At 41.6% G+C, this 14,873-nt stretch overlaps 1 protein-coding gene across 1 annotated transcript in view; it reads right to left on the bottom strand.

The window, feature by feature from the left end:
* The window catches only part of LOC124167115, an 85,868-nt gene extending 77,942 nt beyond the window's left edge, over window positions 1–7,926 (bottom strand). Inside the window, exons 1-2 of the mRNA XM_046544913.1 lie at window positions 7,855–7,926; window positions 4,678–5,703 (exon numbers count right to left, since the gene is read on the bottom strand). Of these exons, the coding sequence (XP_046400869.1) occupies window positions 4,678–5,703; window positions 7,855–7,926 (1,098 nt within the window). The remainder of the gene's footprint in view (window positions 1–4,677; window positions 5,704–7,854) is intronic.
* Between the last annotated feature and the right edge of the window lie 6,947 nt (window positions 7,927–14,873).

The raw sequence follows: 14,873 nt of genomic DNA, 5'->3' as shown, positions 1-14,873 counted from the left end.
GACAGCCTTGTCTCACTCCTCGGCCCATGCTAGCCCACCCAGATTCTCCGTCCGCTACCCTCACTTGCGCAGTCTGGGCCATATACATGTAACGAATCAGTCGCCTATCCCTCCAATCTACCCCTATTATCTTGAGAATATCCATTAACTTTACCCAGTTCACTCTATCAAATGCTTTTTCAAATTCCACAAAGCAGGCATAAATGTCCTGGTCATATTCTAGGTTCCTCTCCACCAGCACCTAGATTATGTAAACATGACATCGACGACGGCGATATATGAATGACACGTTCTGCTGCATTGAGCAATCATGTAAGCCACCGTCTTCACACGTATCATGTTCGTGATGTGACGTCACACGCCAAGATGCGAATCGACTTCAAAGGCATCGTATTTGGAGGCTGGTATCATTAGGAAATGTCAAGAGCCAATGGAATCCATCGGCACATCTCTATCCGAGAATGCGTCGTCAGCGGAATCTTCGAAATAACAATAACAAACAACGATAACATAAAATGGAGGCTGTTTAAGGATAATACTTCTCTTCGTCATTAGGAAATATTATGACGAGGTAATATGGTAAAGTTATGGCGATAAGTGGAGTTTTACTTTTTGATGTGTGATCACATACTAAACCTTTTATGCTAATGCTCGCCGGGAGATGCTGCCGTCATTAAATATATACTATATCATAGATAATGGTCGTAACCTAGGATGGATACTAATTGCTCTTAAAATGCTAATGGGAGTGAAAAATTCCGTTATAAGGCGCTAGATATTCAAATGTAAGTAGTTAATAGTTGATACAAATTGATTAAAAAATCGAAAAGCAGTTTAACGTTGTTGATATATCGCAGAATGTGCTTAGAAAATGCTGCTGATAAAATTTCGATAAAAAGTAATTGACGAAATCACGGATGTACTTCCATTATTAATTTTAATCTCTGATTGGTTACTGTTTATGGATTGAGATACGGTTGGTATTAAACCTTTGCAATATGAATTGCGATTTAAATATTACTATGTAGATAAAGCTATCACATGTAAATTAGAGAATTAACAAGACATTTCATTGACTCTGCGCAACTTAAAATCATCATATTACTTTAACTGTTTCATGTGACTTAGCTTTTCCAGTAGTTTACCTAGAAAGGTAAATAGCTGAAATATAAACTTCTGTGTTGCAGTTGAATAAAGTTCCTCCATTCTTCCTCAAAGATCCCACTTCTATGGAACTTACTTCTAAGAATTATGAATATCATTGGTATGTCCCATTTGAATTTGACCTAAGTATAGCCTACCATTATCTAGTGAAATTGTTCAATTGTGCCCCTACAAGATTGAATCACTGTTTTTACAAGCCACCCGAATCTTCCCGCTGGGGTCGAGCCTTGTTTGTAATTATAACATATGAAGAACGAAACTACGCTCGCGCCGGTTTTTGCATTAGGGGTAAAGCAGGTATTTTACGAGTGATTCGTGATATCGTTTTAGGTCTTACCTCCGCAAAATATTTACTGGAATGATTTCGATTTCCTAAAACGTAACCAAATGGTAAATTGAAAAAAAAAATTGGTTAAAAAATTTCAAAGAAATTGAGGGATATATTTTTATTTGAAATACTATCCACCTATTTCGGGAAGTATTTATGAATAAAAATGGACATGGACTAAGGTAATTCAATATTTCGTCGATGAAAATGACATATGAGATGCCCCGGCCGCCGAGACAGACACGTATCACATATCACACGTATAAGTTTCGGACGTGATACGCTAACGACGGCGACAAGGTGAGAAAAAGTGCTATCACGGATACATAATCGCTGTTATGACCCTCCGTCGTCAGTATCTAGTTACCCCTAGAAACGACGTCGGTCTCACCCTTCTCACAGTTACATAGTTAGGGTGCAGTTACCTCATTATCGCTATTGCGTCACGAGTTGACATCCCTTTTCTAAAACCAAACCGATCATCGCGCAGGCACTCGTTTGCCCTCGCCTCCATCCGTCTGTTCCATATCCTCAGTACTACTTTCTCCGCGTGCGATATTAGGCTAATAGTCCTATAATCCCCGCATTCTACGGTTTTCTTCTTTTTTGGTATAGGAATTAGAACCGTCTTCAGGAAATCTTCCGGCCAAAACCCCTCCTCATAGATAGCGCGAACTAGCTCGAAAATCGTTTTCTTACTATCTCTCCCTTGATTCTTCAGCAGCTCTCATGGGATATTGTCCGCGCCCACTGCTTTCCTAGCCTTCATGTCAAGAAGAGATCTCTCGATTTCCGAATCTATGATCCCCGCCACAAGATTATCCTCCTCCACTTCATTTTCCTCCTCTAGAGTCAATGTCTCCGGCCTGTTCTTTCCTTCATACAGATCCTTCACGTACCTATTCCTTCCATCTACTCTGTACCTTTTCTCACTCGGTTAGCATCCTTCCATCTTTAGCCTTAATTTTAGGCATGGCTTGCCCTCTTTTGCCACCCGATAGCGACTTACCTTTGGCATATAACGCGTCTACCTCTCCTTCCTTCCGAAACTTTTCCATTTCCTGACACTTTCTTTTCCACCAAGCCTCCTTTGCTCTCTTAGTTACACGCCATGATCGATTCTTAATTTGTCTATGCATTCTTTTGCCCTGCTCTTTTTCCACGCTATATACTAGTAGGACATTTGACTCATAAGACATTTGTGCCAAAATATGGTCGTTTAATAAATGTTCAAAGTTAGATATTCCAGTTAAGATGCACATCCGAGGATATAAACTTGGCTATGACAAAATATTAATAAACATAAATTAAAGTAAGAAATACCAGGGTCGGTACTAGTAGCCAAGTTTGAGCGCTGACGTCATCTCCACAATGAATTGTCTTTTCCATGAATGTTCAGAATGTTATGGCGTTCTCCTCGAGGGAACTCGATAAGAATATAATTATCTCCATGTATTTTTGCGTAACAGGCTTATAAGTTACGGATACCAAATAAAATGAAGATCGCACTCTCTAAGTACGGGTCTAAAGTGCCAACATTGTTCATGTTTTCCTCGGTGGCGGCGAGGTAACGTTCTCGCCTGCCAAACAAGTGGTCACGGGTTCGAGTCCCGCCTGGGTAGGTTTCCCCGGTCCAGGGCATGGTTGTTCGTGTACGTTTGATTGTTACATTTGTTGAATACCCCGGTAAAAAATGGCCAATAAGAGCTGTATCCGGTGGTTTGAGAATAAAATAAAAATACATATTAAAAAAATGTAATAAACGATTTAAGTTTTTCCTGGTGAATACTTCTGACAAATGTTTCTCGGGTTTGCATCCAGGTTAAAGCTTTTATGTAAGCCGACGTTTCGGAAGACGACTTGTCTTCCATCCTCAAGGCTGTGTTACTTGAATGAAGTTCAATTTCACACTGAACAGGATCGACCGTTTACGGAGACAACAATACGGCTCAGGTGTCGTCCGATTGGCTGTAGGTCTTTTGAAATTCTTCACGTTTAACCCTTATGTTTTTCATACAGCTGAATACAGGTCTCCATGTAGTGCTTAGATGAAAGCCGGTGTCCCGATTGAAATTTTTGGGATTGAGGCGGATCTCTATTGCTTCCTTAACTACGCGGTCCCAGTAACGTTGAGCATGGCAAAGGATTTTGGTGTCGTCCCATTTAATAGCATGGTCTTCATTAATGCTGTGTTCCGCCACGGCCGACTTTTCTGGTTGCGCTAATCTGAAAAATCTCCGGTGTTCTTTCAGCCTCGTCTCAATCGTTCGGCCTGTCTCCCCCACATACATTTTACCACATTCACAAGGTATTCCATAAACCCCTGGTGTCTTCAACCCAATCGGATCTTTCACCCTAACCAAGCGGTGCCTTAATTTAGGTGGTGGCAGATGGACAGTTTTGATATTATACCGTCGTAGAATGCGGTGGATCTTACCAGATATGGTTGACACATATGGGATTAAGGCTGTTGATAGCGGTTTTTCAGGCGGCTCATCCGGGCAACTCTTTTGTTTTATGTTGAGTCTGCTTAGGGCCTTAAAAATCTCTTGTTTTCCATAGCCATTCCGTAAAAATGTTTTCTTAAGGTGGTCTAACTCGGCTGAGATGCTTGTATTATCTGATATTAACTTGGCTCTATGGACCAAGGTAGATAATACAGCGGCCTTCTGCGATGGATGGTGGTGGCTCTGTCCGTTGAGATACAGGTCAGTATGCGTTGGCTTCCTATAAACGGAATGACCTAGGCTCCCATCTTCTTTCCTATGTATTAGGATGTCCAGGAAAGGAAGTCGCCCATTCTCTTCTACCTCCATGGTAAATGTGATACTCGGGTGTTGGTTGTTCATATGAGTCAAAAATTCGTGCAATGCAGCTGTGCCATGTGGCCAAACTAAAAAAGAATCGTCCACATATCTGAAAAAACATTTTGGACGGCAGGGAGCGGTATCGAGGGCTTTTCTCTCAAAATCCTCCATGAAGAAATTAGCGATAGCCGGTGATATTGGTGAACCCATTGCGACACCATCCATTTGCTCATAAAAAATATCCTCAAAAGAAAAATAGGAGGAAGTGAGCACATGATGAAAAAGTTTGACCGTCTTCTTATCGAATTTACTCTCTAGCAGACTCAAGGTGTCAACAAGAGGGACCCGCGTGAAGAGAGACACCACATCCAAACTAACCATCAAATCGGTAGGATCTAAACGAATACCCTTAAGAGTGTTCACAAATTCTAGTGAGTTTTTCACATGGTGTTCACTGAGACCCAAGAATGGTGTTAGGATACCCGTAAGATATTTGGCAACGTAATATTTGGGAGAGTTAATTGCGCTGACAATCGGCCTCAACGGTGTTCCTTCCTTATGAATCTTGGGCAACCCATAAAACCTAGGAGGCACTGGTGCTTGAGGTAGCAGGTTCTTTGCTGTCTCTGGTGGCAAATTCATTTCTTTAATTAACTTTGAGGTCCTTCTGGCGATGATATCCGTAGGATCTCGGGGTATTCTCCTGTACGTACTGCCACTGAGTAATTCCAGAACCTTTTCACGGTAATCATCACTTTTCATAAGAACGGTAGCATTTCCCTTGTCCGCAGGAAGAACAACGATTGAAGTTTTTCTTCTCAAAGAATTCAGAGCATTCCTCTCATTCTTAGAAAAGTTGGCTTTGGGCAGAACTGCATTTTTAAGTACATGAGAGATATCACTTCTTACCTCCTCGGCTGCATCACTGGGAAGTTTCCGAATTGCTTCCTCTACCCCTCCAATTATATCTCCAAATGGAATATTTCTTGGAGCGGGGGCGAAATTTAGTCCCTTAGAAAGAACTGAAAATGTACCTTCATCAATCCTCTCATCAGTTAAGTTAACAACTGTCCGGTGGTGATCAGTCGTGGGGAGCCGTTTCTCGGAAGATAATCTATTTATCAACTTCTTATTCAGCCTTTCCGTGTCTTGCTTGTGAACTGATTCTCCCAAAGCACTAGTTGCACGATCAACAAACTCCCAATCGAGTGGTGATAAAATGGTAGAGAGGCGTAGGTGGAGGTCCATCAGTCTTCTTGCGTTGCAATCCAGACTTCGTCTCTTGTCCTGAATTCTTTCTCTAAGCAAGGCAAAACTCGTCCGTCGAAGGATACGATCCACTTTCTTCGATTTCAGTGGTGACTTGATCTTGGCAAAGGTTGGGATGACTTCCTCGTCACGGCACTTCACGAGAAAATTAAGACTGCAAAGAAGTCTTGCCTTCTCCTTCCGCAACGCACCAAGTTCACAAACATAGCGATGTATCTCCTCCCCGTAGAGGTGAATAATAAACGATTTAAGTTTTTCCTGGTGAATACTTCTGACAAATGTTTCTCGGGTTTGCATCCAGGTTAAAGCTTTTATGTAAGCCGACGTTTCGGAAGACGACTTGTCTTCCATCCTCAAGGCTCCGTAAACGGTCGATCCTGTTCAGTGTGAAATTGAACTTCATTCAAGTAACACAGCCTTGAGGATGGAAGACAAGTCGTCTTCCGAAACGTCGGCTTACATAAAAGCTTTAACCTGGATGCAAACCCGAGAAACATTTGTAAAAAAATGTAGCTTGTTGCGATATTGTATTCATAAATAATTTAACGCGGCGATGTTTCCATGGTGTATAGTGATTATTACGTCAAAATATCTATCTCAATTCGTATATTCGCGATATTTACGGTCAAAATTACGTCAATGGCACAGCTCGAAAGGTTCAAATGCTTAAAGATTAGGGCCCCGAGGGAATGAAGATTCGGAGCGGAGCGGCGCGCCCTTCCCAGCGAGAGAGCGACGCCTTCCTTTCTCCGGGCCCAACCACCCACTCAGCCCAACCAAACCCCATTCGGAAAACACCTCCGAGTTTCCACCTTAACCCCTTCCACTCCCCATGCCTCCACTCCGCCAACAAGAGCAGGTAGCGGAATGAGGAGTTTGCTCACGCCCTGAGAAACCGAAAGAACACCGCACTTGTCCTTGTTTGCTGAATTAAACTGCGAAACAATCTCCCCCCTAACCTCACTCACTCGCCTCCCCAAAAACTCTCTCTCCTGATCCACTCCACACCTGCTACCACCCGCTCAACTTTTCCCGGAGTTCCAACACCGCTTTCGCCCGATTCACAAGATATCTGCCTTTATTTCTACTCCTAAACTGTGACTCTCATTCGGGTGGTATCATACATTTAAGCAAATATGGGAATCGCTTTCGCGGCTGCGGTTTCAGCCACCAAGTACGTCCACCGGGTTGCGGATGGTGGATCGACCTCTAGATATAGGGATTAGCTGCGATATAAGCGAGTTTACTTGTCGAATAAGCAGTCGTGGACAAAAAGCGGCAACATTCCGAGGTGGTATGGGTCTATCCCTGGGTAAGATGGACCATCTAAATGATACATTAAACCTGTAAATATGCCGTGACTTGGCGATGGGAGGCCGCCAACAATTATGCCTCACATCACCCGGGGGAGCTCTTCTTAATATGAGTGAAGGTGGAGACAACGATGGTCAGTACAGCGACATTCATTTCACTTCAGGCGTGGTAACATTTACTTTAAATGCTGCAGTACTGCGATGTGGAAGGCAAGGGGAAACCACCACATTACTATCCCGAGAATTCGCAGCTATTCCAACTTTAAATAATCAGACCAAATCAGACATGATGAACTTCTGTCTGGTAAAACCCACTGCATATAAGAAGCCCAATTCCATCCCATAGAGGGCTGATTTCTATTGCCACTTCGGTTCCATTCAAATCAGTTTTCAAAAATGTCCAAGGAATGGTGTTTAGTAGGGTAAAGGAGGGTAAGAGTACGCGCCTAGTGGATTTCGGGTTATATCGTAGCATTTATAAAAGATACAAACCTCAAATTTTAAATCAATGTTATTTATTAAGTGCAAAACTAATTATACAAGGTTTGGTTGTTCCTTATGCAGGCTTCCGCGGGTCGATGAGTATGAAGATACGTCTCTTTCGGGTAATACACCGCGTGGGTCCATTGTTCTCGAACGACAGTTTCGCCGGCGTTACAGTCGGCTTCTTCAGGTCAGTGAAGTGACTGACCTGAAGAAGCCGACTGTAACGCCGGCGAAACTGTCGTCCGAGAACAATGGACCCACGCGGTGTATTACCCGAAAGAGGCGTATCTTCAAGGTTTGGGTGTACTTCATAAACATCCAAGCAAATGAGAATTTTTTTAGAAAAAAATGTCATTTGCGTACTCTTGGCCTACTTGGAGGTTAAGAGTACGCACATGGGTGGCTAAGAAGAAACACTAGCAGAGGTCGCAAGCAAAAGACCCACTGCCTTCATAAACAGTGCAGTTCCCGTTCCACCACTCCTTACACATGCCGAACTGTATCCAGTCCACATCTGCACATGTTTCTCCACATCCTGGGCAGGTAAAACTTTCATCATCTTCAATGGGAAGTGTTTGAGCTGCACTTGTGCTCAGTTGGGTGAGATTTTGGTTTTATAAACTCGCCTGTGTATTTTAATTTTTATTTTTATTTTGCTGCTTGTTTCTACCGTTTTCTTTAGTTTTCCTTTTAAGATCTCTCACCGCAATCCTCTTTTCTTTTGCCATCTCCATTTCCTTTTTCTCCTTTTCTCTCTCTTGCAAGATATTTTTGAATGGGGAAGAGGTTATTACTTCGGACTTCTGTGATGGTTTTTTGCCCTTTTTCTGGCCTGTTACAATTTAGGGTAAAGGTAGAATCGATGTTACAACTACTTTGGGTTTTACGATAGGCCTATCTGAGTTTTTTGTTTTTATAGCTGTCAAGTTTATCCGTGGCGACTCAAAATTTTTGTTAACATCCGTCATTAAGCTTACAGATCTTTGAAGATCTTCTTTTGATTTCTGTGCTGCTTCTAAATCAGTCAATTGGTCCGGGTGTGGAGTTGGAACTTCATTTTAATGCTCCTTCGATTGAAGTGAAAAAAATCCGGCTGGTCTACTCATAAATTATTACTGTGAGGCTAAGAGTACGCAGGGCGGCTAAGAGTACGCAACCCTGCGTACTCTTAGCCGTCCTTGTGATGATTTACGGAATTGCCACTTGGTGCCAGCACAATGTAGAAACTTAGCTCGGACTCTAATCATGTGTAGCCAATATTGTGTACTTTTCTTTAATACTAAGCAAAAATATTAGAAAATATGTTATGCTTATTAAAACTCTTACGTTTGAAGTTATAAATTTTACATAGAAAAGTACTAAAAGTATGTTTTACCTCATAAAATCCAGGCAAATTGAGGAAAGTCGATGACATTGTGGCTTGATCTCCATGTGTGGTAGACGAACTAAAACGCCAAAACTAAATTTCCCTGCAGCGCTGCCAACAGTCTAAAATTTCCATGCGTACTCTTACCCGACTGCGTACTCTTACCCACCTATACCCTACAATACGATCCATAACGATTCATATCCCTGAAGAAGGCACACGAAATTTATGGAAAGTTGGCCGACAATTTTGCATTTAATTCTCAAAAATACACTCCAAGACGTTATTAATTATTAAATTTATAGTTGCACTGAAAAGGACCCACATGTTTCTGAATTTTCTTGTTATTCCTAACTATGCTGGTGATTGATCACCCCCTGCCAAACACCCTAGAGGTGACTCGGGAGGTGTTATGTAGATATAGATGTAAACTGCAACCTCCTTTAGATCTCAGGGCGGGGGCTACCCGGGAGAGTACCATCGTTTTCAATAGCATGTAGATACCCACGAGTCCCGCTTCACTGATGGGGTCGGGTCGGTGAAAACTTGGAAGGTTGGCACACGAAGCAACCTGCATCCTCTGTCTTCACGACTCCAAGAGCCGACGAGGACGGACGCGAACGCGACTGAACTAACGAAGCTGTTGTCAAAATCCGCGAGCAAAAGGGATGCGGATTTAATACTAGCGGATGGAATCGAGTAGTCTCACATCCACGCACGCGTTGGGACGTAAGAGTGTATTCCTTCTGGCTCCTTGGCGAGGTTTTTCCATCCGCAGCCGATTAGCTCTATTCGGTGCGCGGTAGATGCGGTGGAGTTCTGGGAGGGTTGGAGTTCGAAGTAATCATAATTTATTCATTTTTTTAAAGAGGAAGTCTAAACATCAACAGATTACTCAAGGAAAATTTCATATCGACTTTCTATAAAGAACGTAGGTTTTCGCAGCGAGAGGCATCGTTGCTATTATAACGGCTTCCGGGTGCAGCTGCGTGTTGCGCTTTGTCGTGCAAGCTTTCGCGACCGTTACAGGGCGCATCATCAGGCGATGAATGAAATTACTGACGAAATTTTAATCGACGAGACGCAGGTGTTAGCCCAAGAAAAATGCTATCATCGACGACTAATTCGGGAGGCTATTGAAATTGAAAAATGCCCCCAAAATTTCAACAGCGTGGACGGCGTTAAACTCAGTCAGACGTGGAAAACGATTTTCCGAAAGAGAAGACGACGAATATGTTACCAACAAGGTTATTCGCTAGATAAGAAGAGTCCGCTCGCCGCTCAAGGACAGGGGTGAGAGTTCTGCTGACGTCAGCTCCACCCTCCTCCCCCACTACTCCGGTGGATGGGGGAGGTTGGACGAGTATATTAATTGACCACCAATTCCGTAATTTCATTCATCGCCTGATGATGCGTCCTGCAAAGGTCGCGAAAGCTTGCACGACAAAGCGCTACACGCAGCTGCACCCGGAAGCCGTTAACAAAGATTTTTATAAAGAACTTAATTATTTGGGAGGCAGACTTTTCCATAGTAGACTTGTCAGTCATTTGTTTAAATTTAATGCTGCCACCACACATTTATAGTCTACATTCAGTAATTTGTAATAAATAAATTGTGGTTCACCCACCCACTGTTACGAAAACGTTTGTCCTTTCATTCACATGAATTTCCATATTTTTTTCGCAATTAAGCAATGGAAACTTGAAATCTATGATTATCGATTACATTGCAATTATTTTCCTTACTCTAGGTTATTAAAAATGATTTTTAACTACGAATGTATCTGCTTATTTAGTGAGAATTGTAGTTTATATGAAAAGGAATTTTCTTAACTGAGATTGGACATTAATTAGCCGAAAGGACACGAAGATACAACCTCAGCCAATTCCTCTGCTTATTTTCTATCATTGTATGAAACTGCTTAGATATAAATGCGTTAACGAAAACAGCGATTATTTTAATAAATGAAGTCGTTCAAAAGATTCGGCATTATTTATTCATTAGGTAACTGTGTCTATTATGTTGATGTCACGAATGATTCTTTCTCAAAATGAAAACTAATATAATTACATCGGATTCGAACTCTCCTAAAATTTATGCACAACAAATGCGCGTTTACACAATCATTTTCAAACAGATTTATTCATGGAATGAAAAAAATAATAGTAAATAAACTCTTAACCCTAATTAATCCGATGAATTTCAATAATTATGCATTTATAACCAAAACACTGGTCACTCATGTCTTTAAAATTTATATTTAAGCCAATTCGTGAGTTTACTATGATGTATTTTTTAGGGGTAGGATGGTAAAATTTCCACCTGATCCTTATTGCTAATTATGGTTGACACACTCACTTCTAGGAAAGGATTTCCTTCACGTAACTCCCCAATTTTTTCGTAATCAAGAACTACTACTAAAAATTCCAAAACTGTGACTATCGATCGAATTAAAATTATTTCTCTTACTCAAGGGTTATCAAAATGATTTTAGCAAGTTTGTCTGGTTATTTTGCGACTATTGTAGTTAATATGAGTAGGAACTTTTCTAAGATGGTATTGTACAGTAATTAGCCGAAAGGACAGGAGGATACAACCTCTAACACTTCCTGTGCTTATTTTCTCTCAGTGAATGAGTCTGCTTATAAATAAGAGTTTTAATAGATAGATAATGATTATTTTAATAAATTTAGTCGTTTAAAAAAATCGTTATTAATTATTTACTGTGTCAACTGTGTCTATTCTGTCGATTTTTAGAATGACTATTTCACAAAATGAAAAAAATATCATTACTCCGGATTCGAATCTTCTCGAAATGTATGCGCAACAAATGAGCGTGAAAGAAGACTACTCAGCTATCGAGCCACATCCACGCATTTGTAAACGTTGAGTCCGCAAGAAATATTTCCCAAGTGAGCATCCACAATGCATTCCATCCGCTTGGGCCTTGCACCTGGAGTTTGACTCATGTCTCGCTAGCCCGGTCGCCCCCACGTCCATCCTCGTCGGCTCTTGGTGGCGTACTAGTTAGAGATGCAGACTACCTCATGAGCCAACCTTCCAAGTTTTTAGCGATCAGTTCATCAGTCCATCATTTGAATGTTGCTGGAGGGTGTCTACATATAGTTGTAAATGAAAGCACTCGGAAAGGGAGATCACTTAGAACCTGCGGTAAGCTTGAAAACCTCAGGGAGAAAATGCAAAGATTCAATATCGACGTGCCAGGAATCAGAGTAATGAAGTGGCCTGAGGAGGGAGACTTTTGGAGTGGAAGCTATAGGATTATACTCACAGGATCACTAAAGGGTAATGCTGGGGTTGGGATAATGCTCAGAAAGAGCGCCGGAGAGCGTTTGAAAAACTTCCTCCTGTACAATGAAAGGATAGTTATGGTAAAGCTTGAGTCTAAGCCGATAGATAACGTAGTGGTAAAGGTTTACCTGTCTACCACAGACTACTTGGATGAAGAAGTTGATGACGTCAACGATGAAATCAGGGAAGTAATCAAACAGGTAAGGGGTGAAGAAAACCTTATCGTTTTAGGTGATTGAAACACAGTCGTCGGTTAAGATCAGTATGGATGAATAACCGGAAAAAATGGATTAGGAAATCGAAATGAAGGAGGAGAGAGACTCCTTGAACTCTGCACAGACACAAATTAGTGGTTGCCAATAAGCTATTTAGGAATAACATGGGAAGAAGAAATGCATGGAAAATGCCAGGAGGCAAAAGATGTTGTCAAATAGACTAATTTAAGTGAAGAAAAGGTTTAGGAAGCAGATAAAGAACTGTAAAAGGGCAGATGTCGACAATGATCATAATCTAATGGTAGTGAAATGCATCTATAACGCATGGCATTTGGGAAAGTAAAGGAGAAAAAATATTAAGCCTGTCAAGAAGTATTGGAGAGGAAAATAGGGTTAGGGCATACTGAGAAATCACTGGAGAATAGCTGGACAAATATTAAATGTGGGTCTCAGGAGGCTGCTAGAAAAGTTATAGGGAGAAGAAACTGTGTTTGGAAAAAAACATGGAACATGGGTGAAGTCTTAGACCTCATTGAAGAACGGATAAATCATAAGAATGCGAATACTGAAGAAGGACCGCTTGAATACAAGACTTGCTTGCTACTTCAGAATAAAGAATGAGAATGTTCGCAAAGCGAGGAAAGCCAGAGAAGTGTGGATGAGGAACATGCGAGGAAATGAAAAGTAACCTCGTACTAGGGAAAGTGGAAACGGCCTATAGAATATTAAGGAACCATTTCAAGGCGCGAAGCACAAGGTGTAACACCACATGGGACAAGAATGAAAATATTTTAATGGAAAACGAAGACGAAGCCGAGAGATGGAAGGAATACTGGGAGGATTTATACAACGGAGGCAAACTTAATTAAAAATTATCGAAGAGGAAAGTGAATAAGAAAAGGATTACATGGGAGTGAGCATCTTAACATCGGAATTTGACGCTGCAATACGACACCTGCAAAAGATAAGGCCCCAGGAATGGATGACATTCCATCAGAGATAATTAAAAATGCAGGAGAACAGGTCTAAACTCAACTATATAAAACTATCTGCGATATGTACTCAACGGGAGATTTGCCTACAGACTTAGAGAAGAACATCATCATTCCCATACCCAAAAAGAAGAGAGTAGAGAAGTGCGAAGACCTATGACCTTAAGCCTGACGACACATGCGTCGAAGATTCTGACAAGAATCATTTACAGGATAATAGAACGAAGAGCAGAAGAGTTCTTGGTTGAGGACCAATTCGGATTCAGGAAAAGCAAAGGCACTGGAGAAGCAATTTTGGCTCTTAGGATGCTAAAAGAAAAGGGAATGTAGAAAATCAAACAGACTTTCATCATATTTGTCGATATAGAGAAAGCATTTTTTAACGTGGAACGGAATTCAATGCTAAGAATTCAGAAAGAAATCGGAGTGCCCTATAGCGGTCGTAGAATTGTTCATAGTTTGTATAAAAACCAAGTAAGTACCTTTGATAAAATGTGGACCCAACGGAGGAGAAGTAAAAATAGGAAATGGTGTGAGACATGGGTGTGCACTTTCCCCCTTAATTTTTAATGTTTACATAGAGAAAGCCATCAATGAAATCAAGGAGAAAGCTTTGGTTGCCAATATCCACGGAGAAAAAATAGTATGCTGCGATTTGCTGACGGCATAGCACTCAAAGCCGAGACAGAGAAGGATTTGAATAAGACATTGACAAATATGGAAAGGCCAATGGCCATATGTCACCTGAAAATCAACAAAAAGAAGACTAAGATATTAGTATGCAGCAAAAGAGTAATTTACCTGGGAAGCCGAATTACCAACCGTGGACGAAGCAAGAAAGAAATAGTCAGTAGAACAGCGCAGACGAAGAGGGCTTCCTACAAAATGAGATCGTTTTGCAGCTGAGAATACAAGCATAAAAGTAAGGAAACAATTCATCAGATGCTACATATGGTTTATGTTTCTCTATAGAAGTAAGCTAGGACGATGTCAGCAGCGAAAAAAGTCAAAAGTGGAATCATTCGAAATGTGATGCTAGCGAATAATGATGAAGATAAAATGGATTGACCGTGTATGAAACAAGGAAGTGCTAAGAAGAGTGGGAGAAAAGAGAAGCCTCCTAAAATCCCTAGGGGCGCCCTAGCGTTTGAATTTCCCAATCTACCGGCTCAGGAAGGCCTCTAGCCGCAGCACCGGGGCATGGAGACCGAAGCCGAAGCGCCTCGAGGGAGAGAAATGGGGGGAAAGGCAACTCCCCTCCCAACTTCACCCGCGACGACTCCAAGGAGAAATTTGATACTCATGAAGAATATGATACGGGTCGCTGAGTCAGGTGTCTCAGTCGGAGTTGATATGTGACACCTAAATGCCGGCGACCCAATTAAAAATAGCAGAAGCCAATTCATGGGGGCCGTGTTCCTCTCTCAGGCGCTGAAGAAATAGGCCTGTGGATGCTAAGGTCCTTTTTAGTTTACACCTTTTCCGAAATAGCTGACGATATTATTTACATTATGTAAGCAGGCATTTCGTCAAAATCATGTTATATACTTAGGTGGTGGCTGGGTGAAGTCCTCGCCTGCCATACAAGAAAGCGCGGGTTCGAGTCCCGCCTGGTCCCTA

The sequence above is a fragment of the Ischnura elegans genome, chromosome 10, assembly GCF_921293095.1.
Source record: "Ischnura elegans chromosome 10, ioIscEleg1.1, whole genome shotgun sequence".
NCBI lineage: Eukaryota > Metazoa > Arthropoda > Insecta > Odonata > Coenagrionidae > Ischnura > Ischnura elegans.
The sequence above is the reverse complement of the archived record's forward strand: the minus strand, read 5'-3'. Positions and strand labels throughout refer to the sequence as shown.